The 24,478-nt window shown below is 45.2% G+C and overlaps 1 protein-coding gene across 1 annotated transcript; it reads right to left on the minus strand.

Moving 5' to 3' along the window:
- Positions 1-6,145: 6,145 nt before the first annotated feature.
- Positions 6,146-20,150, minus strand: LOC121579356 (NACHT, LRR and PYD domains-containing protein 3-like). The gene is given in 18 exon segments (XM_045217074.1): positions 6,146-6,743; positions 7,881-7,910; positions 7,993-8,125; positions 8,257-8,391; positions 8,997-9,256; positions 9,444-9,658; positions 9,791-9,855; positions 10,503-10,540; positions 11,157-11,203; positions 12,639-13,188; positions 13,325-13,371; positions 14,131-14,304; positions 14,566-14,739; positions 17,244-17,417; positions 17,501-18,671; positions 18,674-19,297; positions 19,645-19,811; positions 20,065-20,150. Coding segments are annotated over 18 exon segments (4,389 nt in total). The 5' UTR covers positions 20,136-20,150; the 3' UTR covers positions 6,146-6,429.
- Between the last annotated feature and the right edge of the window lie 4,328 nt (positions 20,151-24,478).

Below are 24,478 nucleotides of genomic sequence, written 5' to 3' on the forward strand. Positions count from 1 at the left end.
ACCATCCAGTTGTAAATGTCTACATATTATTATCATCTTTAGATTGTCTCATTCACTTCTCTTGATTTGATTTGATTTATTTTGACCTGCGCTGTTGGAGCCCAGAGCACAAGATTCTGCGTCCCTCTCCATGTGACTAATAAACTCATCTAATCTAATTAACGATGGGATTTTAAAGTGTTTTCTAAAATTGATTATTATAATATTATTATTATTATTAATAGTAGCATCATAAATAATGTTATTTTTATTACTGCTTTTACCATGACAACTGTCTAGTAATCATTACTTTCAATGCTGTTAACAAATGTCAGTGCTATAATATTATTTGTGCTATAAAGGCGGTTGACTTTATTGCTTTTTTCCATATTGTTAAACAACATTCTAAGTCACAATACATTCCTTTTAATTGACATGTACAACATGTATTTGACAGGGATACTGCACATCTGTCACACCCTGGAAATGGGACTCTAGTTGTTGAGCCAGGGTGTGTTTGTTCTATGTGGTGTGTGTTTATGTTGGGGGTTCTGGTTTGTTGTTTTCTGTGTTTGCCTTAGTGACTCCCAATCAGAGGCAACGAGTGTCAGCTGTTCGTTGGTTGTCTCTGATTGGGAGCCATATTTAAACTGTCTGTTTGTCATTCGGGTTTGTGGGATTTTGTTCGTGTTTGTTCGTGTTGTAACCATAGACGTCACGCATTCGTTGTTTATTGTTTTGATCGTGTGATCATTTAATAAATATAATATGTTCACCTTCGACGCTGCGCATTGGTCCTCCTCATTAGACGATCGTGACAGAAAATCCCACCAAGATGTGACCAAGCAGCGTGTCCAGGAGCCATCGCCAGGGAGATCCCTAACAGATCTCCTTCGCCTCCTCGACTGGGTCAAGCCGAGTGAGGAGGAGAAGGGCTTGACCTTGTGGCAGAAGGGCGAAAGGCTGGCGAGGGACATGGAGACCTGGTCCACGGGTAGGGGAGACGCCCAGACATTTTTTAGGGGGGGGCTAACGCCGTGGACGACGGGCCAGCAGGAGACCGCGGCAGAGCGGCCCAGCGGATTGGCAGAGGAGGATGCCAGGTTACGGGAGTCACTGGTCACCAGGGGGAAGGTGGTTGTAGAGGCACGGCGAGAGGTACTGGCGTGTGTTGCCAGTCCGGTCCGGCCTGTTCCTGATCCCCACGTAGGGCCAGTGGTGTGTGTTCCCAGTACGGTCCGGCCTGTTCCTGCCACTCCCACCAAGTCAGTGGTGCGCGTCGTCAGCCCGGTCCGGCCCATTCCTGCTCTCCGCACCAAGTCAGTGGTGCGCGTCGTCAGCCCGGTCCGGCCCATTCCTGCTCCCCGCACCAAGTCAGTGGTGCGCGTCGTCAGCCCTGTCCGGCCCGTGCCTGTTCCCCGCACCAAGTCAGGGGTGCGCTTCGACAGCCCGGTCCGGCCCATTCCTGCTCCCCACACCAAGCCAGTGGTGTGCGTCGTCAGTCCGGCACCGCCCGTGCCTGTTCCCCGCACCAAGTCAGGGGTGCGCTTCGACAGCCCGGCTCGACCCGCTCCTGCTCCCCACACCAAGCCAGTGGTGTGCGTCGTCAGTCCGGCACGGCCCGTGCCTGTTCCCCGCACCAAGACAGGGGTGCGCCCGACAGCCCGGCTCGACCCGCTCCTGCTCCCCCACACCAAGCCAGTGGTGTGCGTCGTCAGTCCGGCACGGCCCGTGCCTGTTCCCCGCACCAGGTCAGGGGTGCGCTTCGACGGCCCGGCTCGGCCCGCTCCTGCTCCCCACACCAAGCCAGTGGTGTGCGTCGTCAGTCCGGCACGGCCCGTGCCTGTTCCACCGGTGGCTGGTCCGGCACCGGTCAGAGGCTTCACGTCGGAGCTAGAGCAATCCGCTCCACCAGTGTTCAGTCCAGCTCCGGCCAGCAGGGCCAGACCGGACCAGGGGTACTTTGGGGGGTTAGAGAAGGAGTGGGGGTCAAGCCCGGAGCCAGAACCGCCGCCGAGGAGGTATGCCCACCCAGCCCTCCCCTGTTTTGCTCTTTTTGAGGCGCGGTCGCAGTCCGCTCCTTTAGGGGGGGGTACTGTCACACCCTGGAAATGGGACTCTAGTTGTTGAGCCAGGGTGTGTTTGTTCTATGTGGTGTATTTCTATGTTGGGGGTTCTGGTTTGTTGTTTTCTGTGTTTGCCTTAGTGACTCCCAATCAGAGGCAACGAGTGTCAGCTGTTCGTTGGTTGTCTCTGATTGGGAGCCATATTTAAACTGTCTGTTTGTCATTCGGGTTTGTGGGATTTTGTTCGTGTTTGTTCGTGTTGTAACCATAGACGTCACGCATTCGTTGTTTATTGTTTTGATCGTGTGATCATTTAATAAATATAATATGTTCACCTTCGACGCTGCGCATTGGTCCTCCTCATTAGACGATCGTGACAACATCAATCAACATTTCTGTAAATGTGCCAGATTTAGCTGTAGTCCCTGGGCAGGTAGATACACATAGAAAAATACAACGTTATAAAACATTTAGTAAAACATTGTGTATAGATGGGGGCTGATTGGTCCTTCAGCCACTCTCAAGTCATTGGTAAAGGGGTGAGAGGTTGAACAGCTCCTTATATGTCCTTCAGCCACTCTCAAGTCATTGGTAAAGGGGTGAGAGGTTGAACAGCTCCTTATATGTCCTTCAGCCACTCTCAAGTCATTGGTAAAGGGGTGAGAGGTTGAACAGCTCCTTATGTGTCCTTCAGCCTCTCAAGTCATTGGTAAAGGGGTGAGAGGTTGAACAGCTCCTTATATGTCCTTCAGCCTCTCAAGTCATTGGTAAAGGGGAGAGAGGTTGAACAGCTCCTTATATGTCCTTCAGCCACTCTCAAGTCATTGGTAAAGGGGAGAGAGGTTGAACAGCTCCTTATATGTCCTTCAGCCACTCTCAAGTCATTGGTAAAGGGGAGAGAGGTTGAACAGCTCCTTATATGTCCTTCAGCCACTCTCAAGTCATTGGTAAAGGGGTGAGAGGTTGAACAGCTCCTTATATGTCCTTCAGCCACTCTCAAGTCATTGGTAAAGGGGAGAGAGGTTGAACAGCTCCTTATATGTCCTTCAGCCACTCACAAGTCATTGGTAAAGGGGAGAGAGGTTGAACAGCTCCTTATATGTCCTTCAGCCACTCTCAAGTCATTGGTAAAGGGGTGAGAGGTTGAACAGCTCCTTATATGTCCTTCAGCCACTCTCAAGTCATTGGTAAAAGGGTGAGAGGTTGAACAGCTCCTTATGTCTGTCAATGGTCAATGTGCTCTCACTGAGAAAACTGCTGATAGACTGAGGTGGTTGTGGTGATATCCAGCCCCTCTCATTAACCTCTATCAGGCCAACACTACAATATATTCATAAAATACATTTCTGTGGTTTTAAGTTGAATGCCAAATTCTCAGAGCCATTTTCCCGGACACATTCACAGTGAGTATGCAAATACAGTAAGTAAATTCCAATAACATCACAATACATGTTTACAATGCGTATACAATACATGTTTACAATGCGTATACAATGAAATTTAAAATCTAAAGTTTAAAATACACAGACATCAGGTAGGTAGGTGTGTTGGTGTGAGAGAGACAGAGTTGTATCAACATGTTCTGCTAGATAGGGGTCCAGCTAGGTACCTAGTGGAGGACTAACTGATCCTCCTGCTAGATAGGGGTCCAGCTAGGTACCTAGTGGAGGACTAACTGACCCTCCTGCTAGATAGGGGTCCAGCTAGGTACCTAGTGGAGGACTAACTGACCCTCCTGCTAGATAGGGGTCCAGCTAGGTACCTAGTGGAGGACTAACTGACCCTCCTGCTAGATAGGGGTCCATACCTAGGTACCTAGTGGAGGACTAACTGACCCTCCTGCTAGATAGGGGTCCAGCTAGGTACCTAGTGGAGGACTAACTGACCCTCCTGCTAGATAGGGGTCCAGCTAGGTACCTAGTGGAGGACTAACTGACCCTCCTGCTAGATAGGGGTCCATACCTAGGTACCTAGTGGAGGACTAACTGACCCTCCTGCTAGATAGGGGTCCATAACTAGGTACCTAGTGGAGGACTAACTGACCCTCCTGCTAGATAGGGGTCCAGCTAGGTACCTAGTGGAGGACTAACTGACCCTCCTGCTAGATAGGGGGTCCAGCTAGGTACCTAGTGGAGGACTAACTGACCCTCCTGCTAGATAGGGGTCCATACCTAGGTACCTAGTGGAGGACTAACTGACCCTCCTGCTAGATAGGGGTCCAGCTAGGTACCTAGTGGAGGACTAACTGACCCTCCTGCTAGATAGGGGTCCAGCTAGGTACCTAGTGGAGGACTAACTGACCCTCCTGCTAGATAGGGGTCCAGCTAGGTACCTAGTGGAGGACTAACTGACCCTCCTGCTAGATAGGGGTCCAGCTAGGTACCTAGTGGAGGACTAACTGACCCTCCTGCTAGATAGGGGGTCCAGCTAGGTACCTAGTGGAGGACTAACTGACCCTCCTGCTAGATAGGGGTCCAGCTAGGTACCTAGTGGATGACTAACTGATCCTCCTGCTAGATAGGGGTCCATACCTAGGTACCTAGTGGAGGACTAACTGACCCTCCTGCTAGATAGGGGTCCAGCTAGGTACCTAGTGGAGGACTAACTGACCCTCCTGCTAGATAGGGGTCCATACCTAGGTACCTAGTGGAGGACTAACTGACCCTCCTGCTAGATAGGGGTCCAGCTAGGTACCTAGTGTAGGACTAACTGACCCTCCTGCTAGATAGGGGTCCAGCTAGGTACCTAGTGGAGAACTAACTGACCCTCCTGCTAGATAGGGGTCCAGCTAGGTACCTAGTGGAGGACTAACTGACCCTCCTGCTAGATAGGGGTCCATACCTAGGTACCTAGTGGAGGACTAACTGACCCTCCTACTAGATAGGGGTCCATACCTAGGTACCTAGTGGAGGACTAACTGACCCTCCTACTAGATAGGGGTCCATACCTAGGTACCTAGTGGAGGACTAACTGACCCTCCTGCTAGATAGGGGTCCAGCTAGGTACCTAGTGGAGGACTAACTGACCCTCCTGCTAGATAGGGGTCCATACCTAGGTACCTAGTGGAGGACTAACTGACCCTCCTGCTAGATAGGGGTCCAGCTAGGTACCTAGTGGAGGACTAACTGACCCTCCTGCTAGATAGGGGTCCAGCTAGGTACCTAGTGGAGGACTAACTGAGCCTCCTGCTAGATAGGGGTCCATACCTAGGTACCTAGTGGAGGACTAACTGACCCTCCTGCTAGATAGGGGTCCAGCTAGGTACCTAGTGGAGGACTAACTGACCCTCCTGCTAGATAGGGGTCCAGCTAGGTACCTAGTGGAGGACTAACTGACCCTCCTGCTAGATAGGGGTCCATAACTAGGTACCTAGTGGAGGACTAACTGACCCTCCTGCTAGATAGGGGTCCAGCTAGGTACCTAGTGGAGGACTAACTGACCCTCCTGCTAGATAGGGGTCCAGCTAGGTACCTAGTGGAGGACTAACTGACCCTCCTGCTAGATAGGGGTCCAGCTAGGTACCTAGTGGAGGACTAACTGACCCTACTGCTAGATAGGGGTCCAGCTAGGTACCTAGTGGAGGACTAACTGATCCTCCTGCTAGATAGGTGTCCAGCTAGGTACCTACTGGAGGACTAACTGATCCTCCTGCTAGATAGGGGTCCAGCTAGGTACCTACTGGAGGACTAACTGACCCTCCTGCTAGATAGGGGTCCAGCTAGGTACCTAGTGGAGGACTAACTGACCCTCCTGCTAGATAGGGGTCCAGCTAGGTACCTAGTGGAGGACTAACTGACCCTCCTGCTAGATAGGGGTCCATACCTAGGTACCTAGTGGAGGACTAACTGACCCTCCTACTAGATAGGGGTCCATACCTAGGTACCTAGTGGAGGACTAACTGACCCTCCTACTAGATAGGGGTCCATACCTAGGTACCTAGTGGAGGACTAACTGACCCTCCTGCTAGATAGGGGTCCATACCTAGGTACCTAGTGGAGGACTAACTGACCCTCCTGCTAAATAGGGGTCCAGCTAGGTACCTAGTGGAGGACTAACTGACCCTCCTGCTAGATAGGGGTCCAGCTAGGTACCTAGTGGAGGACTAACTGACCCTCCTGCTAGATAGGGGTCCAGCTAGGTACCTAGTGGAGGACTAACTGACCCTCCTGCTAGAAGATCCACACCTCCAGGAGGCTGCAGAAGGAGAGAGGCTGTGTGGCTGGACCTTTGGTTAGTTTATTGCTATTATAGTGGTCATGTTTGATTGACATTTTCTGTACATTTTTAGGAGCCTGAATTAAAGCAACAGACAACAAGACCATGTTGAACCACCCTGCCTGTCTATTCTGCCTGGTCTCCCCACACCCAGGGGTTGGCTACAACTTTAGATCTGAAGCTGTGACCAAAGATAGGGGTCCAGCTCCCCAAGAAGGTTGATCATCCTGGAACATGACTCAGTTCCTTTTCTCAACACCATGTCGATGATGTCACGTGCCTTCTCTGCCCTCTCAGCTATCACCTTTACTGACTCCATTTCCTCCTGGTTGATGACTGTGTGTTGCAGGAGTCCGTCCAGCAGACCTTCCAGGACAGGTCCTGACACTCGTCTCACAAACTCTGTCCGTACAGAACGCAGCTGATGCTCTGTAGAACCAGTCAGACTGCTCTCAGCCGGACGCCCTGCCCCCAACACAGCACCTGAGAGAGTCAGGTTATAAAATAACTACATTTGTTCATTCACATTTCAGACATTTAGAAACAGACTTCTTTCAGAGTGACCTACAGTAAAAGTCTTCATTGTATTATTAATCGTTGCATTAAGAACACATTCTGTAACAATAACAACCTGCATCAATGAACACATCACACCACTACTGTTTCATTCATATTTAGGGTCAGTTTTCACAGACGTAGAAAAACAGGCTGGGGCATTCAGAACCAGGCTAATTTACATCACGTCCTGGAGGAGATGTCATTCAGAACCAGGCTAATCTACATCACGTCCTGGAGGAGATGTCATTGGGGCATTCAGAACCAGGCTAATCTACATCACGTCCTGGAGGAGATGTCATTGGGGCATTCAGAACCAGGCTAATCTACATCAAGTCCTGGAGGAGATGTCATTGGGGGATTCAGAACCAGGCTAATCTACATCAAGTCCTGGAGGAGATGTCATTCAGAACCAGGCTAATCTACATCAAGTCCTGGAGGAGATGGCATTCAGAACCAGGCTAATCTACATCAAGTCCTGGAGGAGATGGCATTCAGAACCAGGCTAATCTACATCAAGTCCTGGAGGAGATGTCATTGGGGCATTCAGAACCAGGCTAATCTACATCAAGTCCTGGAGGAGATGTCATTGGGGCATTCAGAACCAGGCTAATCTATATCAAGTCCTGGAGGAGATGTCATTCAGAACCAGGCTAATCTACATCAAGTCCTGGAGGAGATGTCCTTCAGAACCAGGCTAATCTACATCAAGTCCTGGAGGAGATGTCCTTCAGAACCAGGCTAATCTACATCAAGTCCTGGAGGAGATGTCCTTCAGAACCAGGCTAATCTACATCAAGTCCTGGAGGAGATGTCATTGGGGCATTCAGAACCAGGCTAATCTACATCAAGTCCTGGAGGAGATGTCATTGGGGCATTCAGAACCAGGCTAATCTACATCAAGTCCTGGAGGAGATGTCATTCAGAACCAGGCTAATCTACATCAAGTCCTGGAGGAGATGTCATTGATCTTGAAGACAGCCTTTTATAATCAGGACTAGTCCAACAGTAAACCATGTCGACTGGCCCTCAAGCCATTGGTTTGTACCTCTCATGTTTACTTACTAGTTGAATGGGTTTCAGGGATGTATTCATCTGAAAAAAACAAAAAGAGGTTATAATCACTAAATAGCATCTGTCAGAAAATAACAGAGTTATGATTGACATATTCTCCTACCTGTTGGTACCATCTCTCTCCATACTGTCCTCTCATCATCCCCGATTAACTCCATCTCAATGTCAACCCCTGTGTTTCTCATAACCATCTTACAACAGCTTGGTGTGGTGTCTGCAGGTAACAGCTGAATCTTCTGTAGAAGGTCATATGGTGCAACGATTGAGACAACAGACAGAGAGAGAGAGAGAGAAAGAAATAGAATGATATTCCAGTTATTAATATATAATATGACAGATTCATGTCCTCAGCCTGCTAAAACTGCACCTCTGGATTGATGGAAGTGGAATGGGGATTCTTGAGTGCAAACCAACTGTTCAGCTTTAAGGACCCGTTTGGACTTGACAGGACCAATTCTGAATATCCTTGGGACACCTGATGTTTCTCCCGGTCCCGAACAGCCTAGAAAATGAGCAGTGTGGTAGTCAGTCTGAACAATGTAGTCTCTTAATTCACACAACATGCAGTTCACCGAGCATTCCTTTTTTGTCAACATCAAAAAAATGTGTACACTATTTTTTATTTATTTTACCCTTATTTTACCAGGTAATTGACTGAGAAGAGAGTCTATTTTACAGCAACGACCTCAGGAAGTGTTACAGGGGAAAGGGGATGAATGAGCCAATTGGAAGCTGGGGATGATTAGGTGGCCATGATGGTATGAGGGCCAGATAGTGAATTTAGCCAGGACACCGGGGTTAACACCCCTACTCTTATGATAAGTGCCATGGGATCTTGTGTTCACAGAGAGTCAGGAAACATGTTTAACGTCCCATGCGAATGACAGCACACTACTCAGGGCAATATCCCCTTCACTGCCCCGGGGCATTGGGTTCTCCTTCGAACAGAGAGAAGAGTGCCGTCTACTGGCTCTTCAAATGAATGAGACAGAAATAGATTTCTCACAGAGCTGCATGTTGTCTGTAATCTATAGATTTTCAACAACCTATCAGCTTTCCTTTAGTAAGTTTCAACATACTGTTGTCACTTCAATGATGGTGCCTCACCTCTTTCTGACTGGAGTTTCTGAGGAGCATGTACAGCCGTGAAATTACTGTTGCCTTTTTTACTGCCATATAGAGGACCACGTCACAGTGGACAGCTACGTTCCAAAAAAAGATATAGCTCAGTATAACAGCGATAGCTGAGAACCTGGGATGGAGAATCTTAGCATGGAATCTGGTGACCTCATGCACTTCCTCAACAGACACTCCATGTTCCTCTACATGAAGAATCTTCATCTCATTCCTCAGGGAAGGGTTGGTCCCTGAACAACACAATAAAAAGGAGACAGAAAGACAAATATTGTATTATTCATCCAACTAAAACACAAAGAATATGCAGTATCAGATCACAGTAAACTCAAACTCCCAGAATATTCATTTATTCATTCAGGAAGTGAAACTCAGTTACATGGAAATGTCTTTCTGAATACTATGTCTATATGGTTTTACCTAAACAGACAAAGTGTGGCAGATGAACTTCCTCCAGTTCACCTAACTCCATAGTGATGTCCAGCAATGGACCACCTTGTCCGTACTGCATGTCTTTCAGAAGTTGACTGTAGGGTTCCCAGTTCCTGAAGTGATACTTCAGAATGACATCTCTGTCACACACCCAGCGGAGACCAGACACTGTGCACTCATAACGCCCTTTGGGTGACCTGTGCCTGAGGGCAACAACAAGATATGGTAGAGAGGGTCAATCGTCAAATGGAGAGGTTGGATTAGAAGCCTATTCCCAAAGGTAATGGGGAAATACACTAGCAAGTGGAATGAAATGTTAAAAGTAGTTATTTTACCTGAACATTGTCACTTCCTGGACAGTGGAAGTCAAGGGTTCAATCAGAAGCCAGTGTGTGGAGTCCTGAACAAGGACAAGCATGTCAGTTATACATATGGGGCAAGTTTCCTGGACACAGATTGAGTCTAGTGCTGGACTTAAAGCATGATCAATGGAAGTTTCAATAGAAAGTTTTTTAAGGTCCAAGATTAGGCTTAATCTTTGTCCGGGAAACTGGCCCATTAAATGAACAAAGTAATTTATCTAATGTATTTATTCAATGTTACATGGAATGCTGGTGATTGATCCAATTAAAATGTCTAATGACAAAATATGACAGAAGTTAAAATCCTGCATTCCTACAAGCAGAACACAGGACTGTCTATATCCCAGTATGAATGGTTGGTCAGTACACACCTGGCTTTCAGACTGTGTTTATATTACTAAAGCAGAACACAGGACTGTCTATATCCCAGTATGAATGGTTGGTCAGTACACACCTGGCTTTCAGACTGTGTTTATATTACTAAAGCAGAACACAGGACTGTCTATATCCCAGTATGAATGGTTGGTCAGTACACACCTGGCTTTCAGACTGTGTTTATATTACTAAAGCAGAACACAGGACTGTCTATATCCCAGTATGAATGGTTGGTCAGTACACACCTGGCTTTCAGACTGTGCCTGACTCCTGAAGGTATGTAAAAGTGAGAATTGACATTATGACTTACCTCAACATGGTCACAAGTCTTACAGCTCTGAGGAATCCCTGAAGTCAAAAGTAGTTGTTATTTAAGACGGACAATCTCATGTAATAATGAATTAATAAATATTAAACAGACTTGTAATAAAAATGAATGTAAGTGAGCAACAGTCTCAGAATGTACACTCATTATCATCCCATAATCTGACATTAGTGTTATATTAATGAATGTTTGTGGAAGCAGGAAACAACATGGTTCTGGTCCATGTTTTGGAGATGTTGGGGGCCTGATTTCTGGTAGATCCCAGGATGAGAGCTTAAAGGTAGAGTCAGCTAAATGATGTTGTACGAGCAGCACCGCAGATATTGTGATGAGCAAGATGCCTGACTTCTCTCTCACACAGTCTCTGCCCAGGTGCACGGGTTCTCTTCACTCTCTTACAGCGTGGTAGCCACGGGACCAAAACAGAGGAGTTTAGCATCGCGCTCCAACGCCCTTAGTTGTTGTAGAAATTGACCCACTATGCTGTTTACTTTGTGCATCTACATCATATTGCTGACTCTACCTTTAAGTTTGTTTTGACCAAATAGATCATGATTGTGTTCCTTGCCTGGGACTCAAGTATAATGAACGCTTTAAAAGTATTTTGATTGAAAAACAATTAAATCAGTTAACACTCACATTTCTCAGGTCCAGGCTTGATACAACACTCTCCATCATGGTCTCTGCTGTTGGGAAAGCAGATGGATAGACTGTGATTAAACTAAAAACAACTTATAAAGGCTTTATATAGCATACATACAGTCTTCATAAGCAATACAAAGGGTGTTTAAAGGGTGACAAAACAGCTCCCTATGTAGGGTGCATTGCCAAATGTGACATAACACTATGTCAACTTCCACGAAGTCAATACTGATGGTGACAATACAGGTGACATTGCTTATCTTGATGAAAGCCCCTAGAGACGTGAAGTCACCAGGTATCATTTTAACAGGTTCTGATGCCCTCTTGTGGTTAGAGTGAAACTGACACTACAGTGAGACATAGGAGAGGAAACATCTGTACATCCAACAGAACACATTAAAACACACCACTACTACTAATCTAACTGTCTGTAGGTCCAACAGAACACATTAAAACACACCACTACTACTAATCTAACTGTCTGTAGGTCCAACAGAACACATTAAAACACACCACTACTACTAATCTAACTGTCTGTAGGTCCAACAGAACACATTAAAACACACCACCACCACTAATCTAACTGTCTGTAGGTCCAACAGAACACATTAAAACACACCATTACTACTAATCTAACTGTCTGTAGGTCCAACAGAACACATTAAAACACACCACTACTACTAATCTAACTGTCTGTAGGTCCAACAGAACACATTAAAACACACCACTACTACTAATCTAACTGTCTGTAGGTCCAACAGAACACATTAAAACACACCACTACTACTAATCTAACTGTCTGTAGGTCCAACAGAACACATTAAAACAAACCACTACTACTAATCTAACTGTCTGTAGGTCCAACAGAACACATTAAAACACACCACTACTACTAATCTAACTCTCTGAAGGTCCAACAGAACACATTAAAACACACCACTACTACTAATCTAACTGTCTGTAGGTCCAACAGAACACATTAAAACACACCCCTACTACTAATCTAACTGTCTGTAGGTCCAACAGAACACATTAAAACACACCACTACTAATCTAACTGTCTGTAGGTCCAACAGAACACATTAAAACACACCACTACTACTAATCTAACTGTCTGTAGGTCCAACAGAACACATTAAAACACACCACTACTACTAATCTAACTCTCTGTAGGTCCAACAGAACACATTAAAACACACCACCACTACTAATCTAACTGTCTGTAGGTCCAACAGAGCACATTAAAACACACCACTACTACTAATCTAACTGTCTGTAGGTCCAACAGAACACATTAAAAACACACCACCACTACTAATCTAACTGTCTGTAGGTCCAACAGAACACATTAAAACACACCACTACTACTAATCTAACTGTCTGTAGGTCCAACAGAACACATTAAAACACACGAATACTAATCTAATTGTAGGAATGATTCCAGAGGAAAACACATGATGAAACATTGCTATGACTCACCTTTGAATGTGTTGGTCATCTATCTGACACAGGGTCACTGAGGAGGAGGAGGAATAAACCCTAAACCCAGGATAGAGGGGTTCAGTGAATGTGGTGTGTTCTGTGTAAAGGTGTGTCAGTGTACCAGAGGAGGACACACTATAGAAGGACAAAGTACCAGCTGGCCAGTCCAGATACACTCCAACTCTGTTAGAAAAAGGACCAGGGATGGATCTGTCGACTCCAGCATGGTAAAACTTATATCCACTGTCAGAGTAGAATAAACTCCAGGACTTCCCGTTGAGTCCAATCCAACTGTCCATCACTCCCTTCCTCTGCATTCCTTTGTACACCACACCAATGACAGCCACGTCACCATCCCTCTCCACCTCCCAGTAATAACGAGATCCAGATAAGCCTTCTCTGCAGAGAACTTGGGGAAGACAGTCAAATCTGTCTGGATGGTCTTCATAATGCTGCTTCTCCTCCACCCGTGTCACCTTCCTGTTCCCCTCAGACAGTATCAGGACTGGGTTTGCTGTATTTGGGTCCAGGGTGAGATGACAGGCATCTGTAGACAAAAGGAGAGTTTAATCAAACCACATCTTCATATAAAATGTTGTTTTGTAGGTAGAGAACAAGTATTGATTAGTTACTATGTTACTGTAGTTCTGAATATGTAGTTAATTAGGATTGAAGAGACTTACATTTCATCAGCCCTGATTTCAGCCTGAACTCTCCACCATGATCCACACTGTAGGAGAAACAGGTTATTGACTGACAAAGACCTAATAAAGCAGTCAACATTTAAACCATATTGTTGTGTTCTGGTGCACTATCCAAGTTCATTACTAGAGACATACAGGTATTCTATCCTACCTACTGCATTCAGAACAGAGTACAATTCATTACTAGAGACATACAGGTATTCTATCCTACCTACTGCATACAGAACAGAGTACAATTCATTACTAGAGAAATACAGGTATTCTATCCTACATACTGCATACAGAACAGAGTACAATTCATTACTAGAGACATACAGGTATTCTATCCTACCTACTGCATACAGAACAGAGTACAATTCATTACTAGAGAAATACAGGTATTCTATCCTACATACTGCATACAGAACAGAGTACAATTCATTACTAGAGACATACAGGTATTCTATCCTACCTACTGCATACAGAACAGAGTACAATTCATTACTAGAGAAATACAGGTATTCTATCCTACATACTGCATACAGAACAGAGTACAATTCATTACTAGAGACATACAGGTATTCTATCCTATCTACTGCATACAGAACAGAGTACAATTCCAACAGGATATCAGAGATGCAGAAGAAGAGTATTCATGTGGTGATGATGTATGCTGTGTTGGAGTGCTAAGCCTGCTGGGTAAACGTCCCCTGTATTCTACCATCATGTCCTCATGTTACTGAACCTACTACACTACATAGGACACAACCACTGCTCACACTATTAGGACATCTATTCTGACTTACTTCAGCTTCATCAGTTTATCTGTGGGATCCACCAGAGCAGCTGAAAGCAGTCCCCCTGCAGAGTCTCCTGGGTGATTGTAGCTCAGGTCCAGCTCTTTCAGGTGGGAGGGGTTTGACCTCAGAGCTGAAGACAGAGCAGCACAGCCCTCCTCTGTGACCAGACAGCCACACAGCCTACAGAGAGACACAACAGCCGTCTAGGTTGGTGGACTGGTGTCAATCATCTTGTAGGACACCCATATATTTGTCCATGACACAAACATTGTCATGAAACATCAGATGTTCAGAGTATTTGTTTTACTAAGCTCAGTACCGACCTGACTGAAACAGCTGTCCATACCCCAGTGTGTGTAGTTTACAGTCTGGATCCTCCAGTCCAGCAGAGGGCAGTGTAACTCAGCAAAGTACCGACCTGACTGAAACAGCTGTACTTACCCCAGTGTGTGTAGTTTACAGTCTGGATCCTCCAGTCCAGCAGACAGCAGTGTAACTCCTGAGTCCTGCAGGTCATTGTCTCTCAGCTCCAGTTGTTTCAGTTGTGAGTTGGGTGAACTCAGGACTGAGGCCAGATCTGAACAGCAACCCTCTGTCAGACCACACTGACCTAGACTAGAGGGCAGAAGAGCACATGATTAACAAATGTTTAAAACATCCACATAATAACTCATACTGAAGAAAGTTAACTCACACTAGTGTCTGTATGTTGCAGAGTGGACTGGTTAGTCCAACACAGAGCAGCTCCACTCCTCTGTCTCCCAGGTCATTGTATCTGAGGTCCAGTTCTCTCAGGGGGGAGTTTGTTGTCTGCAGAGCTGAAGCCAGAGTCTCACAGGATTCATATGTGAGTTTACAGCCAGCCAGTCTGGAGAGAGGAGATATGTTGATACACTGTTAAATATGCAAAGCTTTAAGAATAATGAAATGCATTAAGACAATAACAGAAGGACACATGATTAACCAATGTTAAAAACATACTAACTCACTCAAGATATTTACCTTAGTTTTATATATATTATGTATGTTTCTGGAGATGTCCCAAAATGTTAAAATAATGTTAAAAACATACACATACTTACTATACTGAACATAAATATAAACCCAACATGTAAAGTGTAGGTCCCACGTTTCATGAGCTGCAATAAAATATCCCAGATATGTTCCATACGCACAAAAGCTTAGTTCTCTCAAATGTTGTGCATAAATTTGTTTAGATCCCTGTTAGTGAGCATTTCCCCTTTGTTAAGATAATCCATTTTCTTAAGATAATCCATTCACCTGACAGGTGTGGTATATCAAGAAGCTGATTAAACTGCATGATCATTACACAGGTGCACCTTGTGCTGGGGACAATAAAAGGCCACTCTGAAATGTACAGTTTTGTCACACAACACAATGCCACAGATGTGTCAAGTTTTGAGGGAGCGTGCAATTGGCATGATGACTGCAGGAATGTCCACCAGAGCTGTTGCTAGAGAATTTTATGTTAATTTCTCTTCCATAAACCGCCTCCAACATCGTTTTAGAGAATTTGGCAGTACATCCTACCGGCCTCACAATCACAGACCACATGTAACCACGCCAGCCCAGGACCTCCACATCCGGCTTCTTCACCTGCAGGATGGTCTGAGACAAGCCACCAGGACAGCTGATTTAACTGTGGGTTTTCACAACCGAATATTTTCTGCACAAACTGTCAGAAACTGTCTCAGGGAAGCTCATCTGTGTGCTTGTCATCCTCACCAGGGTCTTGACCTGACTGCAGTTCGGCGTCGTAACCGACTTCTGTGGGCAAATGCTCACCTTCGATGGCCACTGGCACACTGGAGAAGTGTGCTCTTCACGAATGAATCCCGGTTTCAACTGTACCGGGAAGATGGCAGAAAGCGTGTAGGGCGTCGTGATGGCATTGTGTGGGCAAGCGGTTTGCTGAGGTCAACGTTGTGAACAGAGTGCCCCATGGTGGCGGTGGGGTTATGGTATGGGCCGGCATAAGCTACGGACAATGAACAAAATCACATTTTATCGATGGCAATTTGAATGCACAGAGATACCGTGACGAGATCCTGAGGCCCATTGTCGTGCCATTCAACCGCCGCCACCACCTCATGTTTCAGCATGATAATGCACGGCCCAGTGTCGCAAGGATCTGTATACAATTCCTGGAAGCTGAAAATGTCCCAGTTCTTCCATGGACTGCATACTCACCAGACATGCATGTTTGGGATGCTCTGGATCGACGTGTACGACAGCGTCTTCCAGTTCCCGGCAGTTTCCAGCAACTTCGCACAGCCATTGAAGAGGAGTGGGACAACATTCCACAGGCCACAATCAACAGCCTGATCAACTCTATGCGAAGGAGATGTGTCGCGCTGCATGAGGCAAATGGTGGTCACACCAGATACGGACTGGTTTTCTGATACACACCCATACTTATTTTTTTAAAGGTATCTCTGACCAACAGATGCATATCTGAATTCCCATTTATGTGAAATCCATAGATTAGGGCCTAATGAATTTATTTCAATTGACTGATTTCCTCATATGAACTGTAACTCAGTAAAACCTTTCAAATTGTTGCATGTTGCATTTATATTTTTGTTCAGTATACAGTACATACAGAATATATAAACACTCACAGTGGATAATGAAGATAGTTAACTCACACTAGTGTCTGTATGTTGCAGAGTGGACTGGTTAGTCCAACACAGAACAGCTCCACTCTTCTGTCTCCCAGGTCATTGTAGCTGAGGTCCAGTTCTCTCAGGGGGAGTTTGGTGTCTGCAGAGCTGAAGCCAGAGTCTCATAGGATTCATATGTGAGTTCACAGCCAGACAGTCTGGAGAGAGGAGATATAGTGATACACTGATAAATATGCAAAGCTTTAAGAATAATGAGATACATTAAGATAATAACAGAAGGACACATGATTAACCAATGTTAAAAACATACTAACTCACTCAAGACATTTAACCTTAGTTTGATATATTTATCACATTTTATGTATGTTTCTGCATATTTACCAAGATATTCAAATAATGTTAAAAACATACACATACTAACTACATACATAATATATAAACACTCACAGTGGATACTGAAGATATTTAACTCACACTAGTGTCTGTATGTTGCAGAGTGGACTGGTTAGTCCAACACAGAGCAGCTCCACTCCTCTGTCTCCCAGGTCATTGTAGCGGAGGTCCAGTTCTCTCAGGGGGGAGTTTGGTGTCTGCAGAGCTGAGGCCAGAGTCTCACAGGATTCATATGTGAGTTTACAGCCAGACAGTCTGGAGAGAGAAGATCATCTGTTAGATATACAAATCCTTCAGAATAATGATACTGTTTACATCAACTCAATAATAGAACTTACAGTGCTCTCTTGCAGGTTTTCACTATCGGCAGCAACCTCTGATAACCTTCCTCTGATGTGGTGTATGTCTTCAGGTCAAACTCCTCCAGCACCTCCTCTGACATCAGTAACAGGTAGGCCAGGGCTGAACATTGGTGAGGTTCTAGGACTGTTTCTGAAAGAGTTCCTGATCGCAGGGAGGTTTGCATGTCTTCAACTAGAGAGTTGGCACCAAGTTCATTCAGACAGTGGAACAAGTTGATGATCCTTTCTGGTGAGGATTCCCTTTCGATCTTGTCTGAAATGTACCTGACTGTTCTCTCGACTGTTTCCTCATTGCTCTGTGTTGTACTTCCTGTCTGTGTCAGAAGGCCTCGTAACAGATTCTGATTGGACTCCAGTGAGAGACCCAGAAGGAAGCGGAGGAACAGGTCCAGGTGTCCATTCTCACTCTTCAAGGCCTGGTCCACTGCTCTCCTGTGTAAGTCAGACAACTGGATTGACTTCTCATCTTCATCCTCACTAGTGGTGGAAAAAACATTTTCCTTCTTGTACAGACATGATTCTAAAGCATGCACTGCTGCTAGAAACTCCTGCATGCTCAGATGCACAAAGCTGTAGACCTTCTCTTGGTTCAGCCCAGATTCTTCTTTAAAGATCTCTGTACACAATGCTGAGTACTCTGATGCCTCTGTGACATCAAGGCCACATTCTCTCAGGTCCTCCTCATAGAAGATCAGGTTGCCCTTCTGCAGCTGTTGGAAAGCCAGCTCTGCCAGTTTCAGGATCATCTCTTTGTCTGACTGAGACAGTTCCTTTGGGTTTGTCTCTGTGGCTTTGTTGTACTTCTTGTTCTTCACAATGAATTGGATGAGTGTGAAGTGTGTGAACATCTGGGTCAGAGTTTTGGGGACTTCATCCTTCTCTGCCTCTTTCAGCATCTCAAGGACAGTGGCTGATATCCAACAGAAGACTGGCATGTGGCACATGATGTGGAGGCTCCTTGATGTCTTCATGTGTTTGATGATTTCATTGGCCAGATTCTGATCTGTGATTTTCTTCCTGAAGTACTCCTCCTTCTGTGGATCATTGAACCCTCGTACCTCTGTCACCTGGTCAACACACTCAGGAGGGATCTGATTGGCTGCTGCAGGCCGTGAGGTTATCCAGAGGAGAGCAGAGGGAAGCAGATTCCCTTGATGAGGTTTGTCAGCAGCACGTCCACCGAGGTTGGCTTCGTGACATCACAGCACCTCTCATTGTTTTTGAAGTCTAGAGGAAGTCGACACTCATCCAGACCATCAAAAATGAAAACAGTTTTGGTTTCACCATCTTCAATGCTGTCAATCTCTTTCAGCTCTGAGAAGTAGTGGGAAAGAAGTTGCATCAGACTGTATTGGTCCTTTTTCAGGTTCAGATCACGGAAAGGAAGAGGAAACATGAAATGAACGTCCTGATTTGCTTTTCCCTCTGCCCAGTCAAGGATGACCTTCTGCACAGAGACTGTTTTTCCAATGCCAGCGATTCCTTTTGTCAGCACAGTTCTGATAGGTTTGTCTTGTCCAGCTAAAGGCTTGAAGATGTCGTTGCATTTGATTGGTGTCTCTTGTGTGATTTGTTTCTTGGATGCCATCTCTATCTGTCTCACCTCATGTTCATTATTGACCCCTCCACTTCCACCCTCTGTGATGTAGAGCTCTGTGTAGATGTCCTTTAACAGACTTTGGTTTCCATGGTTTCCAATTCCTTCAGATATGTGTTGATACTTGTGTTTCAGTTTAGCCTTAATGTCTTGTTGGACTGTCAGAAGAGTTTGACCTGTAGGAAAACAATGAGAGTTGGGACTCATAAGTGCATGTGTGTGTGTGTGTGTGTGTGTGTGTGTGTGTGTGTGTGTGTGTGTGTGTGTGAGTGTGAGTGTGAGTGTGAGTGTGAGTGTGAGTGTGTGTGTGTGTGTGTGTGTGTGTGTGTGTGTGTGTGTGTGTGTGTGTGTGTGTGTGTGTGTGTGTGTGTGAGTGTGAGTGTGAGTGTGAGTGTGAGTGTGAGTGTGAGTGTGAGTGTGAGTGTGAGTGTGAGTGTGAGTGTGAGTGTGAGTGTGTGTGTGTGTGTTTGTTAGAGGGGCCTTTGTCCCGTTCTTTGTAATATTGTATGAAACACAGTCTTACTTCTTCTGTCCAGAAGGTTGTGTGTGATCTTTAATGCATCCTCACTGTCCAAACTCTCCACTTCCTTATTGTCATCTGGTAATGGTTCCTGGCTGAAAGCAGGTGGCTGATCACTCTTCATTGATAGCAGGCTGGGGGCAGGTGACTCTGCTCTGGGCTTCTGGACACTGAACAAAACAGGGAGGCAGATCACCTCATCAATATCTCATCAGTACCTCATCTACATCATTTCAACAAGTGTATAGCTGAACTCATAGAAGTCCTAATGTTTCTTTATAAAGCTACAGTCTGCAATTGGTAAATCGATTTGGGGACTTTTAAATGAATGATGTAGAACTACATGTTATGTAATTTGGGAAAACCTTTCCCTTTAGTTTTATATCTTTAAGAGAACTGTATATTTTACATGTCATCTCTTACCTCTTAGAACTGGTGTCTTGAGTCATTTTAGAGGCAGTGGTCCCCTCCTCTCTCTCCCCAGAGAGACTCATTTTAGAGGCAGTGGTCTCCTCCTCTCTCTCCCCAGAGAGACTCATTTTAGAGGCAGTGGTCCCCTCCTCTCTCTCCCCAGAGAGACTCATTTTAGAGGCAGTGGTCCCCTCCTCTCTCTCCCCAGAGAGACTCATTTTAGAGGCAGTGGTCCCCTCCTCTCTCTCCCCAGAGAGACTCATTTTAGAGGCAGTGGTCCCCTCCTCTCTCTCCCCAGAGAGACTCATGTTAGAGGCAGTGGTCCCCTCCTCTCTCTCCCCAGAGAGACTCATTTTAGAGCCAGTGGTCCCCTCCTCTCTCTCCCCAGAGAGACTCATTTTAGAGGCAGTGGTCCCCTCCTCTCTCTCCCCAGAGAGACTCATTTTAGAGCCAGTGGTCCCCTCCTCTCTCTCCCCAGAGAGACTCATTTTAGAGTCAGTGGTCCCCTCCTCTCTCTCCCCAGAGAGACTCATTTTAGAGCCAGTGGTCCCCTCCTCTCTCTCCCCAGAGAGACTCATTTTAGAGGCAGTGGTCTCCTCCTCTCTCTCCCCAGAGAGACTCATTTTAGAGGCAGTGGTCCCCTCCTCTCTCTCCCCAGAGAGACTCATTTTAGAGGCAGTGGTCCCCTCCTCTCTCTCCCCAGAGAGACTCATTTTAGAGGCAGTGGTCCCCTCTTCTCTCTCCCCAGAGAGACTCATTTTAGATGTAAGTCACAGCTCACTCAGCTACAATAAGAAATAACAGAACAGTCAATATTTCTGAACATTGTTGAAGAACCATTAACAATGACAACATTTTTACTGTCTGTGGTCAAAGTTCAAACAGAGACTTCATGTTGCATTTAAACATGCACAGTCCAATATGTTATTAATTTGATTTGATTTTACTTGGATCCCCATTAGCTGACTCCATAACAACAGCTATTCTACCTGGTTGGATCCCCATTAGCTGACTCCATAACAACAGCTAGTCTACCTGGTAGGATCCCCATTAGCTGACTCCATAACAACAGCTAGTCTACCTGGTTGGATCCCCATTAGCTGACTCCATAACAACAGCTAGTCTACCTGGTTGGATCCCCATTAGCTGACTCCATAACAACAGCTAGTCTACCTGGTAGGATCCCCATTAGCTGACTCCATAACAACAGCTAGTCTACCTGGTTGGATCCCCATTAGCTGACTCCATAACAACAGCTAGTCTACCTGGTTGGATCCCCATTAGCTGACTCCATAACAACAGCTAGTCTACCTGGTTGGATCCCCATTAGCTGACTCCATAACAACAGCTAGTCTACCTCGGGTACACACAACTAAAAATACGTTACAGCTTAGATTGACAGACATTATAAACATTTACCAAATAGACATTACATACAGTTAAAATAGCTGACAGGTATTTCTTCTATGCCAAGGGAAGCCAGGCTATAATGTATCTTTCGTCTCTCTGTGCTTCATAATTGTCCTTTAATTCACAAGAGGCTGAATGTATCTCACAGGAGAAAGCATCCGAGCGAGCTAAACAGCGCCCCTCTGTCTCTCTATGTGTAGGCCATCTATCTGATGCTGTCTGGTCCAAACGAGTATGACATTGTTGCCCGTAGAATTGAAGACAAGGGAAGCCAGCGAACATTTGTCCTTCGATTTAAAAAAGTATTAGAAATTAGCCAATCAGCGTTGAGCTAAACTGAGCGAGCTCAACTGTGATTGGTTCTGGTGCTCCAATAAAAGGTGTCAAGGTAAACCAGCTTGGATTTTGACAGAAACAACTTGAATTGTTGCATCTCGTTGTGTTGTTGTCCTCTGGTGTCTAGCTAGTTAGTTAACATTGGTCCTTTCCTAAATTAACCATGGATGGAGATAGGGATTTGGACTTGTGGTTTTACTTAATTCTCCATACTGGCGAATGATTATAACAGCGATTCTGATCCAACCATTAATTCATACATTGCTGTGCCCCCGGCCTGAGAGGATAGAAGTTAAATATGTAGCTAGATGTAGAAGAATAATGTTAACTAGCTAACCTTGCCATGAATGGAGTTAGGCTAGCGAGCAAGCATTTTAGCCAGGTAGCCTCAACAACAAAAAATAAAAGTGTGTACTGTATGACAGACTGATAGACCGTGTACTGTATGACAGAGTGACAGACCGTGTACTGTATGACAGAGTGATAGACCGTGTACTGTATGACAGAGTGATAGACCGTGTACTGTATGACAGAGTGATAGACCGTGTACTGTATGACAGAGTGATAGACCGTGTACTGTATGTCAGAGTGATAGACCGTGTACTGTATGACAGAGTGATAGACCGTGTACTGTATGACAGAGTGATAGACCGTGTACTGTATGACAGAGTGATAGACCGTGTACTGTATGACAGAGTGATAGACCGTGTACTGTATGACAGAGTGATAGACCGTGTACTGTATGACAGAGTGATAGACCGTGTACTGTATGACAGAGTGATAGACCGTGTACTGTATGACAGAGTGATAGACCGTGTACTGTATGACAGAGTGATAGACCATTTTGTCAACATGAAAGAGAGGAGGGTGTCATTGGCGTTTCTCTACAAGTAGGGTGAGTCAACATGTTTTTTCATACTTGCACGAACGCGCACACACCCACACACACCCACACACACATAAATCAGGACCATGAACCACTCTTTGCAATTTGCTGAAAACTCTCTGTGGTTCTAAATCAATAGTTGTTTAGTGGTCCGAAAATGTCGGAAACATTAACTTGCTTGACCATGATGTAGGTCATGTAACTGTCTGTTACATAGAATATGCTTTGTGGACTTAACCGGACAGAAGTTGCTCTCTGGTTTTGTGATAAAACAAAGGTGGTTGAATTTATTCTCCCACTGTGTCTTCTTATTGTCTCGGCCTTTAGGCCTACAGTCTATTTCACGGTCACAAGGCATATGAATTAACAGTGATTTTACGCACGCACCTCTACTGGTGTGACCTCATAATAGGCGTGGATGCAATTTGGACCCCCAAGCTTTAGGCTTCTGTAGGACTGAACCTGCCGAGTTGATGTATGAGCTTCGGAATGTTTTAATTATAGGCTGTGCCCGGCCTTTTCTCCGTTTATTTTACAAGTTGTATCATGTTAAATATCAGCCACTATCGACAGCAACCATCAGTAAAACCCGCATACATTTATAACTGTCACTTTAGTGTTCGTTTTCTTCCATTTGAAGCATAGATTTTGCATCATTTTTGCGTCGTGTGTAAAGGTTCTCCAAACCAGTTTTTTTATGATTTATACATACTTTCCTAACCCTAAAATGTGCCTAAATAATCTACAAAATCCGAGTATTTTTAATATTCTCAACCCGTTCTCTCGATGTATTCTAGTCTGTCGACAACAATCTAATTAAAGGTACACCGTACTTAAAGGCTTAAAATGTATGTACTGAAAACGCTATTGAATGAAAACTCCACCAGAAAATCTGTTGGCCAGCAAGTGGGAGTGTTTTCAGCGGTTGAATTACATTTATTCAGCGCACGCAAGGGAACCACGCCTGCAAAGCCCGTTATGCAACTTAATAAGGTAAAGTCTGAATAGAAACTATGAGCAGTGCGTAGGAAAGGCGTGCATAAGAAATGCGTAATTTCATAAATTGGAATAGTGCCCTTAGTGAATACACCCATGCACTTCTTGAGTTCACATGAGGTGCGATCAGTTTATCTCGTCCGTTGCACCGGGGCATGTATTCAGAAGAAAGGTGTGCCGACAACGATTGAACCAGTGGGTAACATTACGCAACGGTGCGTCGGCCAAGTTATATCGAGCGCACAGCAGTGAGCAAAACGGACCACCACCTTTCTGATCCGTGTCGCCAGAAAGCATTTTCAACTTGAACTTTGATTTATCCCAACATTTATTTAGTTTCTATGCTATTGTTGCACGTCATTTTTACTTGACTGACTTGTCGAAACAGACTATTTTCTTTATTTAGTGACATCTTTACATAATTCCGATGCACGTCTTCTAACGTTGTTTCATCACGCGGATAATAATCACGATAATGTGCTGTCAGTCGCCTTTACCAATAATACCCTACCTCATAGCCCTGTAGCCTATAACATCACATCACATTGGATCATATTGATTAGGCTAATTAATATGAATCAACACCAATATACAATTGTCAAAGACTCCAGCCACCCTAGTCATAGACTGTTCTCCCTGCTACCGCACGGCAAGCGGTACCGGAGTGCCAAGTCTAGGTCCAAAAGACTTCTCAACAGCTTCTACCCCCAAGCCATAAGACTCCTGAACAGCTAATCATGGCTACCCAGACTATTTGCACTGCCCCCCCACCCCATCCTTTTTACGCTGCTGCTACTC

The sequence above is a fragment of the Coregonus clupeaformis genome, unplaced genomic scaffold (genome assembly GCF_020615455.1).
Source record: "Coregonus clupeaformis isolate EN_2021a unplaced genomic scaffold, ASM2061545v1 scaf0906, whole genome shotgun sequence".
NCBI classification, from domain to species: Eukaryota; Metazoa; Chordata; class Actinopteri; order Salmoniformes; family Salmonidae; genus Coregonus; species Coregonus clupeaformis.